General features: G+C 40.0%; 1 protein-coding gene across 3 annotated transcripts in view; it reads left to right on the top strand.

Moving 5' to 3' along the window:
* The window catches only part of SYNPO2L (synaptopodin 2 like), a 78,415-nt gene extending 61,621 nt beyond the window's left edge, over nt 1-16,794 (top strand). For all 3 annotated transcript variants that reach the window (XM_081955483.1, XM_081955482.1, XM_081955484.1), the window contains one exon: nt 10,809-16,794. In XM_081955483.1, coding sequence (XP_081811609.1) covers nt 10,809-13,132 — 2,324 coding nt within the window. In that variant the 3' untranslated portion in view covers nt 13,133-16,794. The remainder of the gene's footprint in view (nt 1-10,808) is intronic.
* The last annotated feature ends 10,060 nt before the right edge of the window (nt 16,795-26,854 follow it).

Genomic DNA, 26,854 nt, shown 5'->3' on the forward strand with positions numbered 1-26,854 from the left:
TAAAAGCCGAGTGATTTAATTTCCTGATAGCTTGCCAGGAGTTTCAATTACTTTCAAGTGAGTCTATTTATCTCTTTTGAATAATGTACAGCCATGACATGAATGCTGGGCAAGGCATGTTCAGCTGTTCTCTTCCATCTGATTGTCCTAGAGGGGTGAGCCATGTTCTACATCATAACTTATTTTCATAAGTCGACTCAGTTCAGTGAGATGTACCTCAGAAAAGCCAGATAAATCATATGTGGCATTTCTAAGGATACAGAAGAAGTATTTGGGACTGTGGGGCCATCAAAAACTGCAAGTTGATTTTAACTGCTATAACTATGGCCTGCTTCAAAACTGTTTTTTTTCTAAAAACAAGCATCTAGAACTTATTATATAAATTAAATTTTGAATAGATAAGCAGATGACAGCCAACTCATAATCTATGTGTAAAACAAAAAATTGTAAGCTGATCATCTTCTTCTTCTTCTTCTTCTTCTTCTTCTTCTTCTTCTTCTTCTTCTTCTTCTTCTTCTTCTTCTTCTTCTTCTTCTTCTTCTTCTTCTTCTTCTTCTTCATCATCATCATCATCATCATCATCATCATCATCATCATCATCATATAATGAGCAAGGCAAAACTATTATTACCAACTCTGCACAAAATGGCACACAAGTTAAGAGAAAAGAAACATAAAAATTAAAAAAAAGTTTGAAACAGTCTATATTCAATTGTAACCTGAAAATATGTGCAGTTTGAATAGAACCAGTTTAGATACATTTAAATGTTTGTGGAAATGTTATTGACACCAATATAAAATGGCTGCCATGATAAATCACAAGCATACATTACAAAGACTGGAAAACTTCAGTTTTCTGCTGTAAATGAAACTCATTTCAGAGAAGGTAGTCCACTAAGGATAGACGGCTTTGCCCAAGATTCTGAATCTGTGTCAGAGCTGTGACTGAATCTCACCCCTATCCTTCTCTCCTTCAGGATCACTCAGTCCCTCTTCGGCTCCTTTCCTTAATTTCCCAGATATGATCTCCAGTTACAAGATGTGGAATTATAGGTAGGCCATCAGAGAAATGAGAAAACCTTCCTTCCGCTTTCCCACTCTGGGAGTCTGCTGTTGTCTTTTTTCTGTATTATATTCAGCTTTATATTTTACTACCATGCATTATTGACAGAGCAAAAGGGGGAGGGGATAGCATATATGAATATGCCCAGATGCATCCTGCAAGTCCACCTTAGGTCAGATCCTGAATAATCAAACCCATTTCATTTGCAACACATTCAAAATTTGAAATTAGTATGTCTCTTTCACTTCTTGGCTTTTGGGGCAAGATCAAATGTTGTGTATGTATGTATCCCTTTTCCCGAACAAGAAGCAGCCATTAAGCGGGAGAGCTTTCATCCAAATCAAATTCTTATTTTTGTAAAGAAAGAGATATGGTGAATTGTAATGAGATTTAATTAAATATTATTTATTTGTATCAATTGTATCTTTGACTTGTTAAAAAACTCACAATTTAGCAATGATATTGATAAAATGGTTAACAAATGACCAATCAAACACCACTAAAATCAATAAAACCAGTAAGAACAGGGTAAGCAACATTATCCATCCTGTTGGTTCTATGATGGGGGATATGCCCTATTTGGGGCAGCTCATAGAGGCTGTGTGTTTAATGTATATCTTCTAATGCGGCCTCCTCAGCATTTAAGAATGTTAAAGGAAGAGGTAAGTTGAGGACTACGCATCTGGTAGTCCTCAACTTACGAGCACAATGGAGCCCAAAATTTATTCATCTTAAGTGAGAAATTTGTTAAGTGAATTTTGCCCCATTTTTTTTACTTTTTTGCCACATTTGTTAAGTGAATCACTGCAGTTGTTAAATTAGTAGCATAGTTGTTAAGTGAATCTGGTTTCAAGATTGACTTTGCTTGCCAGAAGTTTGCAAAACGTGATCGTGTGAGCCCTGCAACCATCGTAAGTTGTTGTCAAGCATCTGAATGTCAATCATGTGACCAAGAGCTTGCTCCAATGGTCATAAGTCACAAAGTACCATTGTAACTTTGAAAGTCACTAAACGAACTGTTGTAAGTTGAGGACTACCAGATGCGTAGGTCAACATTATTATCTTGAGTGTTGCTTGGCATCTAACCAATATAGTTAACCAATATAGCTTGGCATCTAACCAATATAGTTAACCAATACAGCTATTTCAAAATAGGGTTACATGATTCTTGACAACTGTCCCTAGCAGTATCATGGCAGTCACAATTGTATTTTCGATTACATTTTCAAGGGCAATCCTACATAAAACACATTGAAAAGATCCTAAAAAGTGATTAACAGCACTTGCTAGACTATTTCTGTTCAGGAATGATTACAGTGAGTACAACAGCAGAGCTAGAACAATGCTGACACATCTGGACTTTCAATGAGATCAGGAAATACCCTCAAATTATTTACCTGCTCATTCAATCACAGAGCAAAAATAGATTGCCTTCTCTCCTAAATCAGAGAATTTTCTATGTGCTGAGTCATCAACATGCAAGTAGAATCTTGTCTCATATTGGGTACTGTTCCTTCCTAATAGCTTTCTATCAGTTTGAAACAAACGCATATCCTAGCGGAAATTCATAAGATCCCATGGCATACTTGTAAATAGGATCAAGCAGAAATGACATTTTAATCAAACAGGCCTACAGGGTTTTTTCAGTAGCATAAAAAGCTATAAACAAGTCTAGAATAATCAATAAGAGTGCATTTCCTTGGTCTCTATTTTTCTAAAATAGGCCATTTTTCTAAATTTGGGATTAAAGCTATTATTTTAAAACTGAGCATACATGGAATATTGCTTATTATAAACAGGAGAATTAAGTAGGCTTTTCAAAATTATTTTGGGCTCGGTTGAAATTCTGTCCTTTATTTCTAAATTTGAGGAACCAGCCCAAAGCCCAAAAACCTTCACTGTTCCAACTATCTCATTCTGCAATGGCAAACAAGAATGTGGGAACTCTTACTCTGAGATTACCCTAAGAGACTGGCTATTTTGATTGCAAAATAGGGGATGAGTAACTATTTTCCAAATCCCAATAATTTTTGTATGCATTTATATAAATTGAATTTGGTCCATACAATATATAACTTGTGTCCTCGTATGCTGCATATTCATGTCCTTTCTCAAAACTTCCTCCTAATGCCACTCGGTACAACAAATGTAGAAGCTGATCTCTCCCTTTGTCCTTTTGCCAAGAAAGGTCTTGCCAAGAACTAGAGTAGGGGTCGGCAACCTTAAACACTCAAAGAGCCATTTGGACCCATTTCCCACAGAAAAGAAAACACCGGGAGCCACAAAACCCTTCTGGTGCCTGAGTGGCCAGAAAACTAGCATATGTAGTTGGATTAAATGTTCCATTTTCTTCTGAAACTTTTCTTGGATTTATCCATGGTTGGCCTACCAGGGGTCAAAAAGCTCAATAAATCACATGCTGGCGAGTGTCGCACATTGGCGGTTGTGACACATATTTTGAGTGACAGGGAGCCGTAGCTGAGGAAAGAAAGAGCCACATGTGGCTCCAGAGCCACAGGTTGCTGACTCCTGTACTAGAAGATAGATATGAAACTTGGAGACAGGTATAGGGTGCCTTCTATAACACATCTGCTAAAGAGGAAAATGCTTAAACTGAAAATGGTCATAAAGAACTTTGCAGTATCTTATTTAGATAGATGTCATAAATATGAAGAATCGCCCAAAACCAGCTCACATTTTTATGATTGTACAGCTACTCTAAACTTCTATGAACATGAACAAATAAATTCAAAATTATCTTGTTAGCATAAAATTAAATTTGATCCCATCATTTTTTATCTGCACAGAGCATTCTAGATGTCTGATCCTTCTCTACAGACAAGATATGAGAGATTGGGTAACAGAAAAGGCTATTGGTGTTCATGAAGTTTTGTCTCACAGAAGGCTTCCCCGTAAATCAGATAGGAAGCACAATTAGATGAGTAAATTATACACTATTGTTAGGATAGATTAACAGAATCTTGCAAGTCTGATGGAACAAATTTGCCATTGCCACTTTAAAGCAAGTGATCAATTAGGGCAGTCTGTGAACGAATGTAAAGAAAAAGCTCTAATGTCATATTGTCTTAGTTGCTGATATACCACCTGTTTTTTACGTTTCGTCTGTCTGAATAGGGATGGACAAACTTCCAATGTGGGGGGTCATCCAGCTTTTTTTCCCTATATTCAGATTATTCAGATTATTATTATCATTATCATTATCATTATACAATTGTATCACAGCGGCCAGTTGTTTCGCCAGATTTGGCATTAATTACTAGTCGGGCCCCACCCAGGGCCTAGGACGTCGTAACGTATTTTCGTAATATACGTGCGGATCCAAGCAGTGCAGCTTTTTGCATTTGATTGATGGTGATTTTGTCAAGTTTTAACTGTTTTAAATGTAATTCCAGTGCTTTTGGAATAGCACCCAGTGTGCTGATTACCACTGGAATTACCACTGCTGGTTTGTGCCATAATCGTTGAATTTCAATTTTTAGGTCCTGGTATTTCACGATTTTTTCATGTTCCTTCTCGTCGACTCTGCTATCACCTGGTATTGCGATGTCTATGATTGTAACCTTATTTTTCTCAACCAGTATGATGTCTGGCTGTTATGCGCCAGTATTTTGTCCATTTGTATATGAAAATCCCGTAGGATCTTGACCATCTGATTTTCGGTGACTTTTTCAGGCCTATGTTCCCACCAGTTTGTTGTTGTTTTAATATTATAATTTTTGCACAAATTCCAGTGGATCATTTGTGCTACTGAATTGTGCCGCAATTTATAATCAGTCTGCGTGATTTTTTTACAGCAGCTGAGTATGTGGTCAACAGTTTCGTCAACTTCTTTGCAGAGTCTGCATTTGGCATCATCACAGGATTTTTCGATTTTGGCCTTAATGGCATTTGTTCGGATAGCTTGCTCTTGCGCAGCCAGGATTAGTGACTCTGTTTCTTTCTTTAATGTACCTGTTGTTAACCATAACCAAGTTTTTTCACTGTCCACTTTATCTTTTATTTTTTCCAGAAATAATAATGATAATGATGATGATGATAATAATAATAATAATAATAATAATAATAATAATAATAATAATAATAATAATAATAATAATAATAATAATTTTGTTGTTATTATTATTTGGTTAATCTTTGGTGAGATTCACAGCCTTTGGGGCTGGTTGGTAGCCTAACAGCTCGAGTCCTAACCAAGGACCTAAGAACTGTTAAGGTAACTTCAGAGGATATAAGCTGTTCCAAGTAGGTTGGTTTTTTTGAAGAGTCAGAATGTTCAAGTCAGATAAATTTAGAATTTTCAAATAGCGAGGTAGCCCTTTAGGTATTGCTCCAAGGGCTCCAATTACAATTGAGACAACACATGATTTCTTTTTCCACAGTCATTATTATAATAATAATTATTATGTGGTTAATCTTTGGTGAGATTCACAGCCTTTGGGGCTGGTTGGTAGCTCAACAGCTCGAGTACTAACCAAGGACCTAGGAACTGTTAAGGTAACTTCAGAGGATATAAGCTGTTCCAAGAAGGTTGATTTTTTTGTAGAGTCATTATGTTCAAGTGCGAAAAATTTAGAATTTCCAAATAGCGAGGTAGCCCTTTAGGTATTGCTCCAAGTGCTCCAATTACAATCGAGACAACACACAATTTCTTTTTCCACAGTTGCTCAACTTCAATTTGCAAATCCCGGTACTTTGTGATTTTTTTTCTTGCTGCTTATCTTCAATTCGCACATCACCAGGTATTGCAATGGCAATGAACCAAACTTTTTTCTTTTCAACTATTGTTATGTCAGGTGTGTTGTAGGCCAAGTATCTGTCAATCTGAATTCTGAAATCCCACAAGATCTTGACTTTTTCATTCTCTAGAACTTTCTCAACCTGATGTTCCCAGTGGTTTTTGCTGTACTCAAATCCAAACTTCTGGCACAATTTCCAGTAAATGATTTTATCAACTCAGTCATGGCGTTGTAGGTAGTCAGTTTGTGAAATTTTGCTGCATCCACTGATCAAATGGTCGACTCTCTCATCTTTCTCATTACAGAGGTTACATTTGCTGCTGGTGGTAACATCCTGAGTTTTTGCCTTCGTGCAATTTGTGGCTAAGGCTTGTTGTCGTTGTTGTTGGTTTTAGGGATTACTAAGAAAAAGCATAAGAAACTCAAAGTAATCCCACCTTGATTTTGTTGAGGCAGATTTTAATTATGTTAAGTATAGATGGTACAGACAGAAAATCTGACAGGCTTTCAGGATTGATGTCAGTCCTTTGAGGTAAGCCACTTCAACAAATAGACAAGGCAGCAATTCAAAGAATGTTTTTATACATGGAAAGTAGAATCCCAGAATCTTAAAAGCCTGTCAGAGTTTCCATTTGCCCCATCTTATACCAAATAGAATCAAGACAGTTTTATCTTGAGTTTCTTTCTCACACTTTCCAGACTGAGTAGCTTTTTCGCCTCTTTAATTGTTCGTCCATTCCTTTACCAAAGTCACCTCTATATTGCTTTGCACATAGTTATGTCCCAATGATTCATGACTGTAAATAACTGGCACAATAATTTACCGCCATTCCTGATTACAGAACCTTGTCTTACTTTTATATGCCAATTCAAATTAGAACAGGGATTTTTAAAAAAAAAAACACATACAGCTTTGAAGGCAAGGAGAATTATGATAATCATGGCTTACTTTGTGATTCAGAATAGTGCAATATTTAATGTTTGGTTAAGGCCATTTTAGAACAAAAGAAATTAACCTTAAGAGGAAGAAAAACCCAATTTTAAAAACTCCTGTGTATCTAATATACAAAATGTATATTCCTGATTTCTGTTATTAATTAAAAAGTAGATAGAATCCCTGCCCCATTGATATAGATCTTGAAGAATAACGGTAAAGAAGGGAACATTTATTTCCACTTATGATGTTATTAGTTTCCCTATGCTAGCCAGACTTTGGATGTGAATAGGACACATCGGTGAAAAACAATAGTGTGCCATATTCTATTACCTGTTGCAAAAATTCAATTTGTTAAAATATTTTTATTCAAATGCTGATTAAGATTACAATTTGAGTGGTGGTGTTTTTTTGGGGGGGGGAGCTGAACTTTGTGTATTATGTATGGTAAGTGAATGCCAGAAAAAAAAAATCTAAATTATATTGGATACCTTTATTCTGTTCAGAAATGTGGAAACTTGTAAGAAACATTCTGCCTTTTTTTAACCCCAGCTATGAGAGGAGGATGGGAAGTGGAGCAAGTGTTTGACAGTTGACAATGTCCATCACCCTGTTTAGTGATGATGCCTGGGGGGTAAAAATAGCAAGAATGACCTCATGGCTTTTAGCAGCAATACTGAAGAGACAAAAGAGCAGCTTTAAAAGGCCAGCAGAGTTGCAGTCAAAGGACCTGGACTCTTAAGGTTTTGATTCTGCTCCAGAAGGGAGCTATCTTACTCCTTCTCTCTCTCTTTATGGAGAGCTGGGAGTTAAAAACAGTATGTGACATGCCCTCCTCTCCAGGACTGGATGCTGCTATCAAGCACTTGGACCAACCATATGCAGGTACCCGTTTCCTTTGTGCCCTGAACTTAACAAACTTCTTCTCTTTCTGTATTTTTTTTTCCATAGGGATGTTTGCCTGAGGAAGGAAACTGAATTAGGAAAGAGAACTTTAAAAAAAATTAATTAGGAAAAAGTAGGATGAGCAGAGCCAACAGAGCCAACCATGAGTTGGAAGCTGCTTTGAACCAATGTATTGTGCAGTCCCTAGTAGTTTCTTTCAAGAGGACAAGCATTTATCATGACAATATTACAGCTATTTTCACCACTGATACTTTTTTTCCAAATGGCTGCTCTGGGAAAATAATGCTGAAGTGTCTGAATCATTAGTCTGATCTTGTTATGTAATAGAAAAGGTTAGTTTTGCTAGAAATGTTACACTATTCTCCTTTCCATCCTATTTTCTGCTTTCCGTGATAATGAGGGCTGTTGTTGTTATTAGCATTTGATTATAAAATAAACTATGAAACAAGGCAGCTTTTCCATCCTCATTTCTTTGACTTCTTAAGTGGAAGCATGGTGGTAACTGAAGGCAAAGCCTTACCAGGGTTTTATAACATCTACTAGAGTCATCTAACTGCTGCTGTGCCAATACGAGACTGCTAAGGAGAGGTTTTGTATCATCTCATCAATGTACATTTTGTCTACTATCAATACATTGTAAACTTTGTGCTAAGCGTGCTGTCAGCATTAGGGCAATTTTAAAAATCAAAGTTACACACAATACAGGAAGCACTGCTCACTTGAAACTTCCATAGGACTATACTTATATACTGGGGAAGGTGGGTAATTTTTTTTAATAGACATATTTTACTAATTTAATAGAATTATTTCTGCTTAGATTAGAAAACCTCCAAAGTTCCTTCCAACCCTATTATTATAATATGCTTTATTCTACTCCTATTCTAATTAGGGATACAGAGTATTATTAATACTTTTTCTACCTCCATTTCTATGGATTATGATGTCACTCTCCTTGACTCTCAATCTCTTAATAGCAGAACTGATAACATCCCAGTATCAATATTTATCTAAAAGAGTGCAGATGCCAGGAATGTATAGACCCTTCAAATCTTAGCAAATCCCAAAAGACTTCTGAGCTAAGGGCTTGCAAAGGGAAGGATGGAGGGAGGAAGGAAGGAGATGAGAATGAAAAGGAGGGAGGGAGGGAGGATGGGAGGAAGGAAAGGAGGGAAGGAGATTGGAATGAGAGGGAGGGATGGTCTGAGGGAAGTTGTGCCTTAGAACTTGGCCACCAGCAGCCCTGCTGCCATTTTGCCATCCCCTTGCCCCCTCCTCCTGACCTCTTCTGATGGTCTCCCATCCTATCACTGAAGATGCTTTGTTTCAAAGCAAGGTCTCCTCGCATGGAGAGGAAGTGGGCCTCTCTCTGACCCATGCGGTTTGCCTTTCCACACCCACCATGAGCAACCTGGCCAATGAGAGTGAGCACAGCATCAGCGGCCTCAAGGAGGAGGTAAGCTCAGCTAGGTGCCCCCTCAGGGAAGCGGGGCTGGGCTGGGCTGCACTGCAGAGTCCTGGTACCTTGGGAACTTGAGGGCCAGGTTGGGTGTTGCCCTCCACTCTCCAGGACTCCGAATAGCCTCCGGACAGCCACTGTCGAAGGATCATCCGTGAGGCTCTGGTGGATGAGGCTTTGGCACTCGCTCTGGTCTCGCCTTCCTCCACTGGAGACTTCTGGATCTGGCCTCTCAGTCTTGCCTGGCCTCCCACAAAAGGCGGAGGATGATGTTCCTGCGGAGCCTCCTCCCTGCCGCTACTACCAGTTCACCCAATCTGGACTGAACCAGCAGCAACCCACCTCTGGTTTGCAGGAAGAAGTTTCCTCTGAGTCCAAGTTCTGCCTTGACAGATCTCTGGAGAGGAGGAAAGAGTGGAGGAGGATCTGCTTGAGGGAAAGCTGTCCCAACAAGCCAACATCCTTACCACACACAATTTGAAATGGGGATTTGAGAAGGGCCATCTTCCCTTGTGCAAGACCGGGGAGCACTGCTTCCCTGCCTCCTCCTTTTCTCTCCAGAGATCTGTCAAGGCAGAAGTTGGACTCGGAGGAAACTGCTTCCTGCAACCTTTCTTCTTCGTGCTTCCACATTCAGCAACATCATCCCCCACCTCCTGCTTTGCTGGGAGGGGGTACAAAACAGGGAAATGCCAATGACCTCTGGGATTGGAGAATAATGTCTCTTAGGCGTGCTGTGTGTGCACGCGCGCTCACACACACGCACTATTCTAAGCTTGGAGACTTTGATTCACGTCTGAGTTTCCAAACTGTCAATCGTGTCTGGGTTTGGGGAGAAGGCCCTCTCCTTCCTCTGTGAATAAAAGTCCCCAAACTTAGAATGTGGTGTGTGTGTGTGTGTGTGTGTGTGTGTGTGTGTGTGTGTGTACAAAAGCACATGCATGTGCTTGGCTGCCAGCATTTTGGGGAGGCAAGGAGCTTGTGGGACACCAAATTGTCCCCATGTTGTGTTAGCCGGTGCGACCTGTTCCATCCTGATGCAGTTGGCCCGAGTCAGCCATGCCTAGTGAGTGGCGGCAAGCTGGCCACCCCACCCATGGTCATGGTGACCTGGCTGTTACCACCCAGCCACACCTACCCAGCCACGCCCATCTAGCCTCTGTGAGTCGTCATAGTTTTACGTGCAACTGGCCTTTTAAGAGCAACCATAATGCTGATGCGGCCCTCAAAGAAATTGAGTTTGACGCCCCTGGCTTATAGAAAGCCTAACAGTGCAACTAGGAGCTAACTAAAGTAAATATTTTCTTTTTGATGTATTAGGGCTCTATTTACCCTTGTAGGTTTCTTTCCCACATGTGTAAACTGGTATCTTTCACCTGATCACCTTGTAACAATTTCTGCGCATATTAAATAGCTATCAAGAATTTACTAGTTTGAATTTTACTGGGTCAGGTCCAAGTTTTAGTTGCTCAATCATGAAGGCTCGGGAATTTACTGCCAAAGATTTCTTTTCCTCTATCAAAGTACTATGACATTCTTGCATTCCTTTGTTGTTTCAATGCAACATTGAAGAGTATTCATTTGTGAGCCAAGAACTTTCCGTGTCATCAGTAAGGCTATTTTGCCTAACAGATGCTACAAATGTAGACTTCTTTATAGAACCCTGATTGTGCTTTTTGTTGTTCTTTACAGAGCTTAATCGTGGGGACAGCATGCAAGAAAAAAACCTGAAGGAAGCCAAAACCAAATGCAGAACCATTGCATCCCTGTTGACAGATGCCCCCAACCCCCACTCCAAAGGTGTTCTGATGTTTAAAAAACGCAGGCAGAGAGCTAAGAAATATACCCTAGTCAGTTTTGGGAGTGTGGAAGAAGACCGCTGCTATGATGAAGAAGACGGAGTCTTCCCAACTAGCGAATCAGAATTTGATGAAGAAGGCTTCTCTGATGCTCGAAGTTTAACCAACCACTCAGATGGAGGCAATGCCTACCTTGACATTGAGAAGCCCAAAGGACGTCTTGCACAAGAGGAGGCCCAGCCACCGCAAGGGCTGAGTGAAGCCTCAGGGAAAGGAGCACGATTATTTGAGCAGCAGAGGCAGAAAACTGGGAAGCAGACGTTGGAAAATATGTCTGCCAAGAACCCAGAAGCAGAGCTCCCAAATTCAACCATTCAGCCTACGCACAGCATGATTGGTATTGAAGCACCAATGCCATGGAAGGCGGAAAAGACTCCCCTGAGTGTCCATTTAGAATCTGCACAAGTTTCTAGTGAGCTGCCACCACCTAATCCTGCTCAGCTCCAGTCTCCGTCTGTTATCTTTGGAGAGGGAGCCCAGATATCTTCAAATACCTCAGGCATCTTCAATAGGTCTGCTCGGCCTTTCACGCCTGGCTTTTCTGGGCAACGTCCTATGACATCATCTGTTATCTTTAGACCTTTAGTGCTAAAAAAAAGTAGTGAGAGGGTAGGTGACCAGAGAATAGCTGCCCCTCCTGTTTCCCCTGTTTTTTCAGGCACAGTCCTTCCTGCCCCTCCATCATCAGAGCAGTCTAAAGGCACAGCAAGCACATCTGTGTCTCTGTATATCCCAACTATACCATCATCAGTACAGACAGCAGCAGATGCAAAATCAGCAGAAGCTAAATCACTTTCTAGAGCAGGTAGAAAGTCCACTGCTTCTATATTTCTCTCGTCCTCTTCTAGACCAGCTGTGGATGCAGTCATAGCTACATCTACTGCATTGTCTTCTCCACAAACGCAGGATTTTGCACCTTCTCCTTTTTACATTAGTCCAGTTCCACAGCCCCTCAATCAGCCACCAGTCCAACAATTCACCAGCAATGTCTCTGATATTCCACGACCCGCTTCTGAGCCTTTGGCCTCCAGGGAGCAGAGGGTTGCAGTTCCAGCTCCCAGAACTGGTATCTTGCAGGAGGCCCGCCGCCGAAGCAGCAAGAAGCCCATGTTCAAATCTGTAGAAGAGAAGAAAAAGAATTCCCCAAATCCAGAGTTATTGTCCCTTGTGCAGAATCTGGATGAAAAACCCAAAGGGGACCACCAAGGAGCAGGATTTGAGTCAGGCCCTGAGGAAGATGTTCTCAGCCTGGGAGCAGAAGCCTGCAACTTTATGCAGTTCTCAGGCCGGAAGTTCAAGACCCCACCTCCAGTAGCCCCAAAGCCTCAGCAGTCAAGCACCCTTAACGGAATGGTGAATGGCTCCTCTCCTGCACATGACCTCTCTCATTTGAAGGGGAAAGGGGCGGAGCTTTTTGCTAAGCGGCAGAGCCGAATGGATAAGTTTGTGGTGGAGGCTGTACCAACCTCAAAGCCAAGAACTCCATCTCCTGCACCTTCTCTTCCCTCTTCCTGGAAGTATTCACCAAATATTCGTGCCCCACCTCCCATAGCTTACAACCCATTACTTTCCCCATTTTACCCATTAGCAGCTAGCAAATCCCAGGCCACAAAGGCAGAGAGCAAAGTTAAAAAAGCACCAAGCCACAAATCAGGGATCAAAGTCATTGACTTCCTCAGACATCAACCATACCAACTAAATTCTGCCATGTTCTGTTTTGGGGAGACTCCAAACATCGGTGTCCAGACCCCTACAAGTCCAACAGTTCAACAGTCCAGCTTGTCTTTCACACCGGCCAAGCAAGCCCCTGTGAAAACAACCAGGACCTATGAAATTCGTCGTTTTTCCACCCCTGTCCCAATGCCAATTTCAAGTGGTGTGGCTCCTACGGTGTTAGCTCCTCGTTCTGCCACAACATTGGATGAACCAGTTTGGAGATCAGACGTGACCTCTACTTCTGCGCCTGCATCCCCAGGGCCATATCAGGGAGTTCCCCTCCAATATCAAAGTTCTCCTGAACTCAGCGAGATGAACAGAGGGGTTTCCTCTAGCTGGCCCAAATCATCCCTCAATTTCCAGGTAGCTAGACCCAGGTTTTCAGCATCCCAAACTGGAATGCAGGCACATATTTGGAGACCAGGATCTGGTCACCAATGAAAAAGTTTTTTCTGTTTGTTTTAATATCTTCAATTTTGTAAGTGAGATTAGTTTCAGCTCACTGCTAATTGTGCTCTGGATTGCAAACTTAGGTTTGCTTCTGTGCAGTGTGCAAAATGGCCATAGGCACAAGCTAGGTGTTTAAGCTAAATGCTTGTCTTTGTGGTTCCCTTCTTCTGTTTAAACCTAATTCCTATAAATTAGATCAGTGAAAACAAACTGGACACAAACTGCCTTTCTCCCTAAACCCCAATCCCCCCCCCCCCCCCCGTTTTTGGAGTTTGAAATTCTTCAACAAGATTCAACAGGTTTTTTGTTTTTTGGAGCAGGAAAATAAAATAGAGAAAGTAGACAGCTTTTTCATTTACATGGCAAATGAAGGAGACTCACCTTAAGTAACAGGAAGCAGTCCAAACATTATGAATACATTTTACCTCTGGGGGATTGACAGCCTGCCTCCAACTAAACCCAAAGATGGACAGAGAAATAAAATTGCCAAGAGTAGGGTGGTTTTTTTTCTTTTACAGGGAAGCAACCCCTCATTGTCCCCACATTTTGGATTAGCATTCTGAGACAAATAGGGGACTCCAGTCTGCTTTATAATTTGTATGCATGCATGTATGTATGTATGTATGCCTCTGGATCAGTCTTGACTTTTGGCAGCTGCCCACCAGCTGGCTTCAGGTCTAAAGCAGGACTAGAACACAGGTCCATGCTGCTTTATAATTCTGTTGCCAACATTTGTGGCTAAGATGTTGGACTGAGACCCAAATTCAAGGTCCTACTTAGCTCTAGACCTCCCTGGGGCAGTCATTATTTCTCAGGCTTCTTAGAGAGCTAAAGGAGTGAGGAAATGAAGGGCAAAACATCATGTGTTCCATCATGAACTTCTAGAAGAAAGGAAGGCAAAAATGCACACATGTATGTATAAATAAAGCAGAACATTTGAAAGGCACTGATTCACATACACGTATCTGCAGCCTCAGCCTGTAATTACTAAATGGGACAGGAGCCAAAGACTAAATCCTTCCTTCTCAAAGTTCATAGCAGAAACTAGGCATGACTTTTAGGGCCAGGAAAAGACTGAAAGGGCTGGAATGAAACAGGCACAGAAAAAATGACCTTCTAGGTTACGTGGCTGTGATTTAAATACAGCCAGATGACCTTAGTCTCCCTATCTTCTTCTGTCCCATTTTTTCCTAACTTCAAGAAAGATATAAATGTAGAGAGAGTTTACTCATCAAGTCTTTTCTTGGCAGCTATTTTCCATAAATCAGAAATAATATTTTCTGGAGGCTCCTGAGGAAAAAAGAACAGAGGTTGAGAGAATTCACGGGAGCAAAAAGTGAAGTGTTGACTATTGAATTTGCTAAAATAAAGCATGGCATTCATCTCTTATTATGAGAGAGCAAGTAGAAGGGGGAGGGAAGTATGAGAAAGTGTGTGAAAATTCATGAGGTAGAATTTGCATTCATATCTAAGATGATTAATTTAATCACTAAGCCAAAATCATCAGCAAAAGTCCTTACAGGCTCTTGCAATTTAATTAAAGATAGCAAGTGAGGAGAAGTTATTTTACAGCTACTTGAAATCTTTAAAAGTGCCCAGGTAGTGATGCTAGAAGCAAGCTGATATTAATCCCAGGATTACTCTGCATTCACTCAGTCCCTTGAAATTTTGTGATGGGGGTTGTATTAGGAGTGCAGTGCATAAGGGAAAACACTAAAAATATAATCTTATGCTGGGTCCTCCTTTGCTAGCAATCACATCTAGATTCTTGAGAATTTGGTGTCAAATACCCAACGTTCAGTCCAATTTTAAATTAGCCCATTTACAGAAAATTTACATGAGCTGAAGTCAAAGGATTGGAGTTTGCAAATAGTGTATTTTATCTTGAATGTCAGGATCTTTCCTAGGCTGCATGGCTTGACATCAATCTAAACTGCAGTTCTTGAACTGGCTGTCTGAATATCTGCCAGAATTATTTATATTATTTTGACAGTTCTTGTTGCTATGAATGGGAAAGGAATGACATGCAACCTAGTTTATCTGGACCTTCATTCAAATGGATTTCAAACTTCAGATACAACGGGTAACATTTTAATTCAAATCTCTTCTTCAAAACCAATTTTGCCTAAAATTGTCCAGACAATTTTTGCAATGTATGCCATTAATGAAATCATATAGGTAACATTTTTATGAATTTTGCATCAATTTATACATTTTGTATGATTACACAAATCATGATGTAAAAAAATTCAGTTAATTCTTCAATGTAAATTGGTGCTAATGAAATAAATTGGATTTAAGGGATACTTGGATTTAATGGACTACACATACAAGTCTGTTAAATAGCTTTATAGCTTTGTTTATGTAACATATTAAACTTGAAAACATGGTACTTGAGCATATGCAAGCTGCCATATAACTTGGTCACAGCCTTTTAACCCTTACCACCCTGTCCATGTTGGGTTTCTGTTGGGACTTCTAACAAACATGACTACCAGTTCTGATTTCTGAGATTCTAGAGCAGGATCAATTTCAGTTGCCATTGACACAGAGAGCTGTATTCAGAAAACCTGAATAAAGAGCTATAGGCAATGAAGGACATTGTAGCTTAGCCTATCATGCAGAGTCAATAGGCCTGAAGAAAGCTGAAGAACTGCCAGTTTAGGAAAACTGAATGCAATTGCAAAAACTCTTCGGGATGTTTTAAAGAAAGAATCCTTGATGATGAGGCACCAAAAAGCCACCTAGATTTAATACTAAATAATATTTTCAATAGGAAGGAGAATTCTGATAAGATTTTAAGTAGGGAGGATGGTGGAATGAATTCCAAAAGAAATAGCAATTAGCATAGATTAACCAAGAATTTGTACTATCCAAGACTGAGACAAATGGAGATTAAATGGAGGAAGCTTTGAGATCCAGTTTCTATAACAGAGTCCAAATTTTACAATCCAAAGTCGGGCATTGCTAGGATTCAGCCTATTACAACCTTTTGGATCTCATGGAGTGAAGTGTGACCATTCAGAATGAACATACCTCTCAGAGCAGCTAGTGTGTGTTGTGGGTCTCGAGAACTTTTCAGAACTGCTCAGAAATACAGATTTTCAGTACAAGTCCTATTAAGAAAGTAAAAGATCCTACCATGGGTATATAGGAGCTTAGCTAGCCTTTCCTCCCTCACTATTGAATTTTCTGTTAGCTGAATAGTAGATGTGAAGTTGTTGTAGGAAACACCAACAAAAGACACACCAGCATAAAAGCCGTCTTCAGCTAAGCCTCCGGGAAAGGAACAACTGCAGCTCTTCCAATCACTGATTGGAGAAGGACTAAAAAGTGAAATATTTACCTGGAATGCAGAAAAACACTTTGGATGATCTTTGCATCTTTCTGATCATCGCATTGGCTTTCTCCGGCTTTCTCATTGTGATCCACAAAGATGCTTCTCCTGCTTTTTCTGAAGAGCAACCATTTCATATTGAAGAAAGGAACCTGCCAGCTGGAAGCTTTCCCCCCAACTGTGTGAGGCTGAACTTCTGAAGTAATAATAGAACTGACACGGTCATTCTAGTTTATTTTTTTCCCCTTTCATTTGAAACTGAAAGTCACTTTCCAAATGCTTGTGCTGAGGAATAAATTTCTGATATGCACTTTAATTCTTCTCTACGTTTGGCTTTTTCATTCTGATATAATGCTAGAAAATAAAATGAGTAGAGGTAATCTTTGACTTACAGCCACAATTGAGCCTGAAAATTCTGTTGCTAAGGGAGACATTTATTGAGTTTTGCCCCATTTACGATCTTTCTTGCCACCATTGTTAAGTGAATCACTGCAGTTGTTAGATTAGCTCTTAGGGACTGAAATCTAAAACATATTCAATTATGCCAAAAAAATAATAGGAAAACATTATAATTAAGAGTTTCATAGCTACAGTACACCATGAAACATGAACCAATGTATTTTATGGGAGTTGAGTCTTCCAAATGAAAATTAAGGACAGCTCGAGATTTACAGTAGTTAGCTCTGAAATTTGAAAATTATAAATCTTATGTACATTTCATATGAAATGTGAGACTGATTATTGTCTAAAATAATGCTTGATTACTAAGGAAGATAAATGGTCCCCAAGCAACTTGAAAATGGAAACCTTGAAGTTAGATTAAACAATAAAACAGAGGAATGGCCCATGTTCACCTTTATCTTATATAATCAGTGTGTTCTAGAATTTCATAATCTTCCTTCCTTGACCTCCGAGTATCAATCTATTTCCTTGAACTTTCTGGTGGAAAACAGGGAGCCACTACCCCATTAATAGGAGTTTCAGTTTTCCTCAACTTGTAACAGGATGCAGGCTGAAGCTCAAAGCCATAGGAATACATGGGAATTGCTATCAAATACATAACATACATACATGATTTATATGTGGAATTAGGGATGATGTCTTAATTTAAGATCACTTAACTCTGGGATGCATGAATAAATTTGATAATTGCTCTCTATTTCCTCCAATACAATAAAATACTCGAAAGAAATTATGTGTAGGGGCTAAGAATTCTGTTACCAGCAGGGTAACTTTCTGAAAACTGAACAGAACAAAACCAAAACTAGTGTGGGGGACCAGCTGAAAAAGAAACATTAAATTAAAAATGGAGAAATTCCAGGTAGGTTCAGAGGAAATTCCCACCCCCTCCCACGCTTCCTTATGTAGGAGAGAGTTGGACAATCGCTTGGAATCTGGCTGACTCTTCCATTCTAACCTCTCCCAACTTTCTCCTGACCAAATAATACAGAGCAGGTCGTTCCTGTGCTTCCTAGGGCTGATCTGGACTTCCTGCTTGCTTCCACATTAAGGTGAGCCATGTGCTGCTTTAAGAAGGCAAGAATTTCCCTAACCTGATGAGAGACAACCACTACCTATCCAATATCAATAACACTTAGACTTATATACCTCTCCATGATGCTTTACAGCTCCCTGAACAGCTTACATAGTTAGCATGTTTCCCCCAACAATCTGGGTCTTCATTTTACTGATCTCAGAAGGAGGAAGGCTGAGTCAGCCTTGAGTTGGTCAGGATTGAACTCCTGGCTGTGACCAGAGTTAGCCTGCAATTTTGTCCAGCCTGCAGTACTATATTCTTACCACTGCACCCCTTGGCTCCTCAAATGTTCAAACACAAGTATCCCCCCCCTATTGCTGGCACAAAATGGAGGGTTGAAACACTAGCCCCCCCCCCCAAGTTATTTACTCGAAACAATTTTGGACAGAAAGGAGAAAGTAGAGAAATGACAAACCCACTCAAATATAAACTTTAAACTTGGTTTTGGATTTGAAAAGAAACCAAACATTTTGAAAGATATATTCTGTTTGAACTTTTTCCAACTAATATATCTTAACTCCAAAAGAAAAGAAGCACTTCTTACTGATAACTGATAACCTAACTCTGACTGTGCGGGAAGTTTTAATTAGCTAACTGCCATAAATTAGAACTTTGAAAAATAGGAGGCGAAGAGAAGTGCCCGAATCTGTCTGGTCCCAAGCTTGTTCCAAGTGATATATTGTGAGCAGCTACAAGAGACCGAACCCTGTAAGGGAAAGAACAGAATAATAAAGGAATCCAAACTGGGAAATATGAAGGGTTTTTTTTTTCTTTTTTTCTTTTCTTTTGCTTTGTTTTCTTCTTCCATTTTTTCACTCAGCAAAAGAGTAAGATGGCCCCAGCTTCTCTTCCGGTGGACCAGAATCTCGAAATAAGATTTGTATAACTAACTGCAATTTTGGATCTGGACATTACGGTGGAACAGAAGGCTAAGATGGCCACCATCGTTTTTCCCCACAGCAATTGAAGCAGATAAACTTAAGGTGGAACAGAACTCTGAAATAAGAACTGCATAACTGTATAATTAACTGTAACTTTGGAACTGGACATCATGGAAAACTGGGAATTTGAAGAACTAAGTGAAATTATAAAAAATATACATAAATCAGTAAAATCAATAAAATAGAGCCTAATTAGAATTGGGACTCTAGAGAAGCAGATAGCTACAGAAGAACTCAAAGAAGAAAGGGGGCAAGATATTGAAGGGGTAGAAGCGGAGGGAAATAAAAAGCAGACAAAAAACTCCTTTGGTCCCGGCAATGGTGTAGGGAAAATGGTGAAAAGGGGAAGGGTCCCAACAAAAGGGAAAAGAAAGCAGACAAAAGTGGTCTTGGAGGCTGTTAGTGGCATAAGGAAAATTGAAGCAGGAGGTTATGCCCCAACAAAGAGAAATATAAAATATTATTTTGATGGTGACCTGGGGAAATTTGAAGGGAGTGAATGCGTCAAAATAAAGAAAAGGGAGGAGACAGGAACAGAGAAGTGGGACAAAAGACTTACTAGGAAAACAAACCAGATAACTAGAAACTACTATATGGGAAAATACAAAGTTAAGATAAGGGCTTTATTCCTAAATATGATAATAAAATGGAGTTGCTAACTGGTTGAATATGATAATGAAAAGATAACTAAATAAAAACTAAAATATATGGAATATGGATAAATATGAAACTGATATGGGGAGCTTGAGCTTGTAAAGCAGAGGTTTGTGATTCACCTTTTAAACATGATAATTAAATTGAGTTGCGAATTGAGTGAATATGACAATAGAAGGACAACTAAGCATGGGTCAAAATTTATGCAACGTGGACATATATAGAACCTTTAAGATGATGAACAAGGTGAGATGTTTACTGCTTGTTACTTTATATAATACATTAAGGGAAGTGTAATGAACATTGAACAACTAAGATTGCCATCTACAGATAATTAAGGGTAATCTAATCCAAGGTATAGAAAAATGGAGAGGGAACATGAAATATATCTACATTGGGAAACTATTGTCATAAAAAGACAGAATCACAAATTGGGGGCATGTAAGGATGTATAACTATACAAAGATAATGATGAGAATAGCTGGGAATTGTAACCAGGTCTACAGCTCAACCTAAATTAGGTTGGGTGGGGAGGGTTTAAAAGGACAATGACTATATATGTATAGTTTTCTATTATATAATTTTTTTAACTAAAAAAGACAAAAATTAAATATGTATATTGAAAAAGAATTATAAATACCATCAACATAAAATGGAGCTTGCTCAGAAGCTGAAATACACCAAGTAAATGAGATGAAGAGTGGGAAGTAGAGGAGAAAGGGAAGGGAAGAAGAGAGGGATAGGAGAAAGGGTAAGGGGGGGAGAGAGGAGGAGAGAAATGACAAGAACAACTAAGAAAGCAGGGTCGACTTAAGAGTAAAGCTGCACCTTGGAGGTGATTGGCCCCTCCCAGAGGAAACAAAAGAGGAACGAATGGGGAGTGGTTTTTTGCAGGAAACAATTAATTTATTCCTCTGGAAAGTTCTGCTTGTGATTATAAGAGACTCTGTGCCACGTTTTGCTTTTCCCTGTGTTTGGAAACTCGTTATCTGGCAGTGCTCTAAACAAGATAAGGTGTGTGTGGATAAATATTCCTCTGAAAGACTGTTTGCTAAATCCCTGCTTAGCAGTATAGCTGTCCCTCTAGTTCCCTCCTCTACTCTTTGGATAACAAAGTTGTTAGGAACCTGTTCAATCTCCCACTTGATGCAGAGTTTAACCCAGTTGATGTCAGGGTAGTTAAAGTAGTTAAATTAGGAGTGTGGTGTGTTTCCTGCATACCTTAGCTAACTGCTTAGTAAAAAGTTCATCTATTTCCTTTGCTTGGTTAGTGGGCTATAGTATACACCTATACTATTGGTAATATCATTCTGTTTTTTTCCCTTTTATATTAACCCATATGCATTCTAGGGGGCTTTCGTCCTTGATTTTATGCATTTCTCTAGAGGTGTAGTTATTTCTTACATATAATGCAGCTCCACCTCCTCTTTTTTTAGGTCTGTTGCATTCTCCCAGATTTCCCCTCTAACCCAAATGGTATGAAGAACGGTGAAGATGTTGTCCTCACAGGAGAGAAAGCAGTTTGTGCTGACTTTCCTGGTGTAAATTGGGGGGGAAAAGCAGAAGAATTCTTCATCAGGAGCCATGTCACCCAAGAGTACACAGAGTGCTTAGCCAATCACAGCAGTCAAAGTGAAGGAAGGGCATGAAATCTAGGAAGTGATGTTCAAAGCCAGCTTCATTTACAGCTGATTTATGCATAAGAGATAGCAGCTGAAGGTTGCAATGAGAAAAGCCCTTAATGCTCAATTACACATAGCTGTAAGACAAGACAGCAGAGAGAGAGAGAGAGAGAGAGAGAGAGAGAGAGAGAGAGAGAGAGAGAGAGAGAGAGAGAGAGAGAGAGAGAGAGAGAGAGAGAGAGAGAGATGCACCATGAAAAATAAATTTATTTTAAAAATTAATACAAATGATTTTTAAAAGGTTACAAATTAAACATATAAAAAAACACTTGCCTGCTATGACCACTGCTGGTTAAGAAGTTGGAAAAGATTCCAGGTGATTTCTTTATTATCCTTTCTGACCAAAAGCAAAGTTGGAAAGAAAATATCTTCTTGATAGACAGATGGATTACTCTGAGCTAATGCAGATTAATTATTCAAAAATAAAAAACCAAATAAGGTATTAGGGAAAGAAACTAGCAAAAGAAAAGCTGAATTCAAACAAAGGATGGGACAGGACAGGAGCTCTGGGGAAAACATTTCTGAAAAATCCCCTTCAGTGCATCTCAGCCAAAAAGCCAATTGGCCAACCCCTCCATTCTAAGCCCCTCCCTTCTCCTGGTCATGTGACCCAAAGTGGAGCTATTATTAAAGGTACCACAAGAAGAGAACATTTGTAGTTCAGGGTTGAACAGGGTGGTCTGTGGTGCTCTATAGACTTGATTGTTTTGCAGATGTGCAGCACTGATGAGGTTCCCTAGCTGAGCAATGAAACATCACAACAAAGCTCAGAGAGCACCACAGGACCCCCCCCCCCACAGAATGTTTTAAATATTCAGAACAATTTCAGAAGTTGCAATCTGCAAGTCTTACCTACTTAATTGACTTAATAATGCATTGAGCACATTACAATGTAGATTCAGAGGCTGGTCTCTCTTTAGTTAATACTTTTACTACTGTCAGAAGAAAAATCTGGTCTCGTTCCAAGCTGGGACAAAGACACTGGAAATAAAATGGAGGCTTACTGCATGGAAATAAACTTCAGTGACAGCAGCAAAGGGGTAGCTGACCCATTGGCTGGCTGAATGGATGGATTTTTATAGGGTTCTGAGATGCTCCAGGGGGTTATGTAATGTAGTGAGCCTTGTGTCTTTTGCTATTCTAATGGTGGTGGGTTAATCCTATTATGTCCTAAAGGTCTTGTCCTGTCCTTAGAATTTGGGCGGGGAATGTAGATTTTAGGAGTCTTTGTTTTTCTACTTTTAATCCCTTCTGGAGGAGCTGGGCTGAAGATGTTTTGTTTATGAATAGGCGGGCCTCAGTGATGGGATTCAAAAACTTTTACTACCAGTTCTGTGGGCGTGGCTTGGCTTGGTGGGCATGGTTTGGTGGGCATGGCTTGGTGGGCATGGCAGGAGAAGGATACTGTAAAATCTCCATTCCCTCCCCACTTCAGGGGAAGGTTACTGCAAAATTCCCACTCCCTCCCGATCAGCTGGGGCTCGGGAGGCAAAGAATAGATGTCAGAGAATCCTGGCCAGTCAGAGGTGGTATTTACCGGTTCTCCAAACTACTCAACATTTCCGCTACCGGTTCTCTAGAACTGGTCAGAACCTGCTGAATACCACCTCTGGCTGGTCTGGATTTCTTAATGGGCACAAAATATCCATCTCTAAAGGCTTCAGGCATCTGCTGGAGGCTGTTTCCTATAGCAGGAAGACTGGGGCTGCTTTCTCCCTCTAAGGGTGTGTTTCTCTCTTTCTCCTTTGGGGAAATATTCTATCCTGCCTCTTTTAATGTTAAGAATAAAGAATAGAGGTGTTCAAACCTGGGAATGTTAAGACTTGTGGACTTCAACTCCCAGAATTCCCCAGCTGGCTGGGGAATTCTGGGAGTTGAAGTCCACAAGTCTTAACATTCCCAGGTTTGGACAGCCCTGGGCTAAACCATTCTTCATAGTTGCCAGCTAGAGTCCTAGGGAGTCAAGCTGGCAAAAGTCAAGATGGGAGCTGGGACTGCACAAATGCAACTCACATTGAAAAGAGGCTGGACTTTAATAATATGATCATCATCATTTTTTACAATGTCCCATAGGTGCTTCAGCAAACCAACATGTCTGTGTCATCATTAGAGGTCAAGCTATACTCATTGGAAGTAAACCTTAAACATAGGATGCATTTTTTAATCACAGAATATAAGGGTTAAAAGATGATCATCATCATCTAGTCCAACCTTTAATTGCTGCAGGAATCCTCTAGTCCGGCATCTTTGACATCTTTGGTGGCCGTCCAGCCTCTGTTTCAGTACTATTTGAAACAGCTGTTCCACTGATGAACCGCTCTTACTCTTGCAAGGTGTTTCCATCTATTCAACCCACATCTGTCTTGTACTGTAAATTCATGTTTTTGTTCTGTTTTCTGAAGGCAGCTATCATGTCTGTTTGCCTCTTCTGTTTTCCTTGTTAAACATAGCCAGTGCCTCTAATAGCGCTCTCTCTCTCCCTCCCTCCCTCCCTCTCTCTCTCTCTCTCTCTCTCTCTCTCTCTCTGTGTGTGTGTGTGTGTGTGTGTGTTCCCTCAGGCCTGTTGTCAACTTGATTTCTTTCCTCTGGATGTGGTCCAGTGTGTCAAAATTCTTTCTAGAATCTGAAGTAGGCTGATCAAAACAGAAATAAATGAACAATAACTTATCTTGATCTGTCCATAGTTCAAATTAGTACCTTGACTCTGATTTCTCACCAACCTTCCCTGATAACTTGGGCAAGAAGAGCTCCTCCTCGATTTGTCCCTGTTGGCCTCTGGCCTGCCTCTTGAGGCTGACTCTTCTCTCTGGGATTCAGCAGGGCTTCTATAGCAGAGGGATATCTCTTCCTAACCACTTGTACTAGGCTCCAAAACAAGGTCCTTCCGTAGCTAAAAGTTGACAAAATTCTCACCTAAGAATTTGTGGTACATTTGTGTGCTTTTCTGCTACTTTTAATAATTGGACCCTCTGTGCATCATGCATCTGTCCTTGCTAGAACTGAATTTCTTTCTTCTTTCCAATGGCAGCAGCTGAGGAGCAAGGGAGAAAGGATTGACGTACCCATGGCCACTAGGTGGTACAACTGTTTCTCTGGTCTACCAGGATTTTAACATCCATCTGCCATAGTGATAAGTTGGTAGGATTTAAAATATTATGGTAGGCTTACTAAATCCATCTTCCTAATCTTTTGCTATTTGGACTTCACAGGGAATACCACATACTTTCAGGGTTGCAAACAGAACCAAATGCTTGTCTCTGGCAACCACTGGAAATAATTTTTATCTGCACCAACAGAATTATAGGCTTATTTTTAAAAATTGACTCCATCTTGACGACAACAATGATTTCACAATATTGTATTGGTCATACAGACTATTCTCAGGAGGACTTACATTAATGTCTACAGAAGCTAGAGCCAAAAGATGAGCAACTAACTGAAAACAGGCAAATATATCTTTTCACCCCAAAAAACATGGCTTGAAAACAAGAATGGAATCCATGCATTTCAGAAACAACTGGCTCACCAAGCAAACATTTCCAAGCTATTCCCTGCCCTGAGTGCATCTCTGTTGTTTGGAGCAGCATATCAAAAACCTCTATTATGGAACGTTATATAAAGACAGTATTATTGTGGTTCGTTGCGCGCACATCCAGATGGTCAGACTGGATTTGGCATTTTGATTCACTTATTGAGTCCTTTCCAAGGACCTTGGATAGGCAGATGTCGATCTTTGATGGTGTCAACAGATATCATCGCAGGATATAAGTTGTTCTGAGTAAAGCTGCCTTTTGAAATTGGCTGATGGTGTTCAGTTAGTGCTCCAGTTGTTTTGAGATTGAACCCAAGGGGTCTATTACTATTGATACTGATTTTTGAATGTCAAAAGTCTCAAGATTTTTGAATGTCTTGGAATGAGATTGACAAAAGACAAGTTGGGATATTTTCAGAACGGAAGAAGATAGCTCTTTAACTGGGCTGGGCACTCATTATTATTATTATGTAACCATACAGAAACTGGCAAAATATAGCGGGGAGGGGGAGGCTCCAAGACAGGGTTTTGCATTGTTTTCTTTCGATAAAATGTGGTGTAATAGAAATTATTAGGATTCAGTCCACAGCAAATTATTTGGTACTCTTTATATTCTTTTTTTTTCCAGTTGGGAATAAAATAGTTTGAATAAAAATAATCATATATTTATTTACTATTATAATCTTCAGTTGATGTTTACATATATTCAAAGTAAACTGATTACTATATAATGTTACTGTGGCTAATAAAACACTAAGTGTCCTATATATAAATAGAAAAATTGCACATACCATTACCTTTATCTGTTTTCTAGCATCTAATTCCTATCTGTCTATCATAACAGAATTACTGGAAATTGTAAGAATATGAGAGTGAACTGAAACCAGGAAAGTGGGTTTTATTTCAACCAATATCTATCAAATATCTGTTCATTTGGCCGATGAAAAGTCTGCTGCCTTTTGAACTTTTTTTTTTGCCTGAGCTCTGCTTTGCAAGAGAGAACATAACAGGAGGAGGTGGGATAGCAGGAGGAAAGGAATATTTTGCTGTGTGTGCAGAAATCTGTTCATGTAATACTATGTGTCAGGCTCTATCCATATCAATGTGCTTAAACACTATACTGATATTCACCTTTGCAGGATCTTTCAGATTCTCATCTTGAAACGATTACAATCAATATGTTTGTGCATGTGTAAAACACTCATATTTCATTTTTAATTCTCTGTGCATGTGTGTGCATACACAAATATAAAAACTTTTAAGAATAAAATGTAAATTTTGCCAGTTAAAATTATTCAAATTAATTGCACATAAGCCTTTTCAATAAACCTCTTGTTCAATGTATTTATTATACATTTAACAGATTTTTCATGATTACTATACAGTTTTCAAAATAAATGGATTCCAAAACAAAATAAAAGCTCTAAAATCAGCACAGTGACAATAACAGGAATGACATATGATGATGGCATGTCAGCATAAATTCAACTGAAAGCTGACATGCCATGTCAGCACATGTGCCACAGGTGGCATGTGGAGCCATATTTGCTGGCACGCCAGCCGTCAGGTCCAGCGCACATGATTTTCAGCCTTTCGTTCCCGAACTTTCGGTTGGCCCATTGGGCCTATTTTTCGCCCTACCCAGCCTCCGGAGGCTTTCCTGAAGCCTGTGGAGGGCAAAAAATGCCCCCAAAGGGCTTACCGGAAGTTCGGAAATGATCTGTTTCCGGTTTCTGGGGGGCCTCTGGGGGGCGGGGGAGGCCGTTTTCACCCTCTCCAGGCTTCAGGAAAGCTTCCAGAGCCTGGGGAGGGGTTGTGCGCACATGTGCGGGAGGATAGTGCATGCATGCACAGGTGGGCGGGGAGGATTGAATTGGTGTGGGCATGCCGGTGCGCTCTATAGCGTGCACGCACACAATTTTGGCACATAAGAAAAAGGTTTGCCATCACTGCCTTGGGTTTTCAGCCAACACAAACAAAAAGCACAAGTTTTGTAATTGGTGGTGGGTAAGGCAAGAAATGCTACCTCT

The sequence above is a fragment of the Natrix helvetica genome (genome assembly GCF_964273705.1).
Source record: "Natrix helvetica genome assembly, chromosome: 5".
Classification (NCBI taxonomy): Eukaryota; Metazoa; Chordata; class Lepidosauria; order Squamata; family Natricidae; genus Natrix; species Natrix helvetica.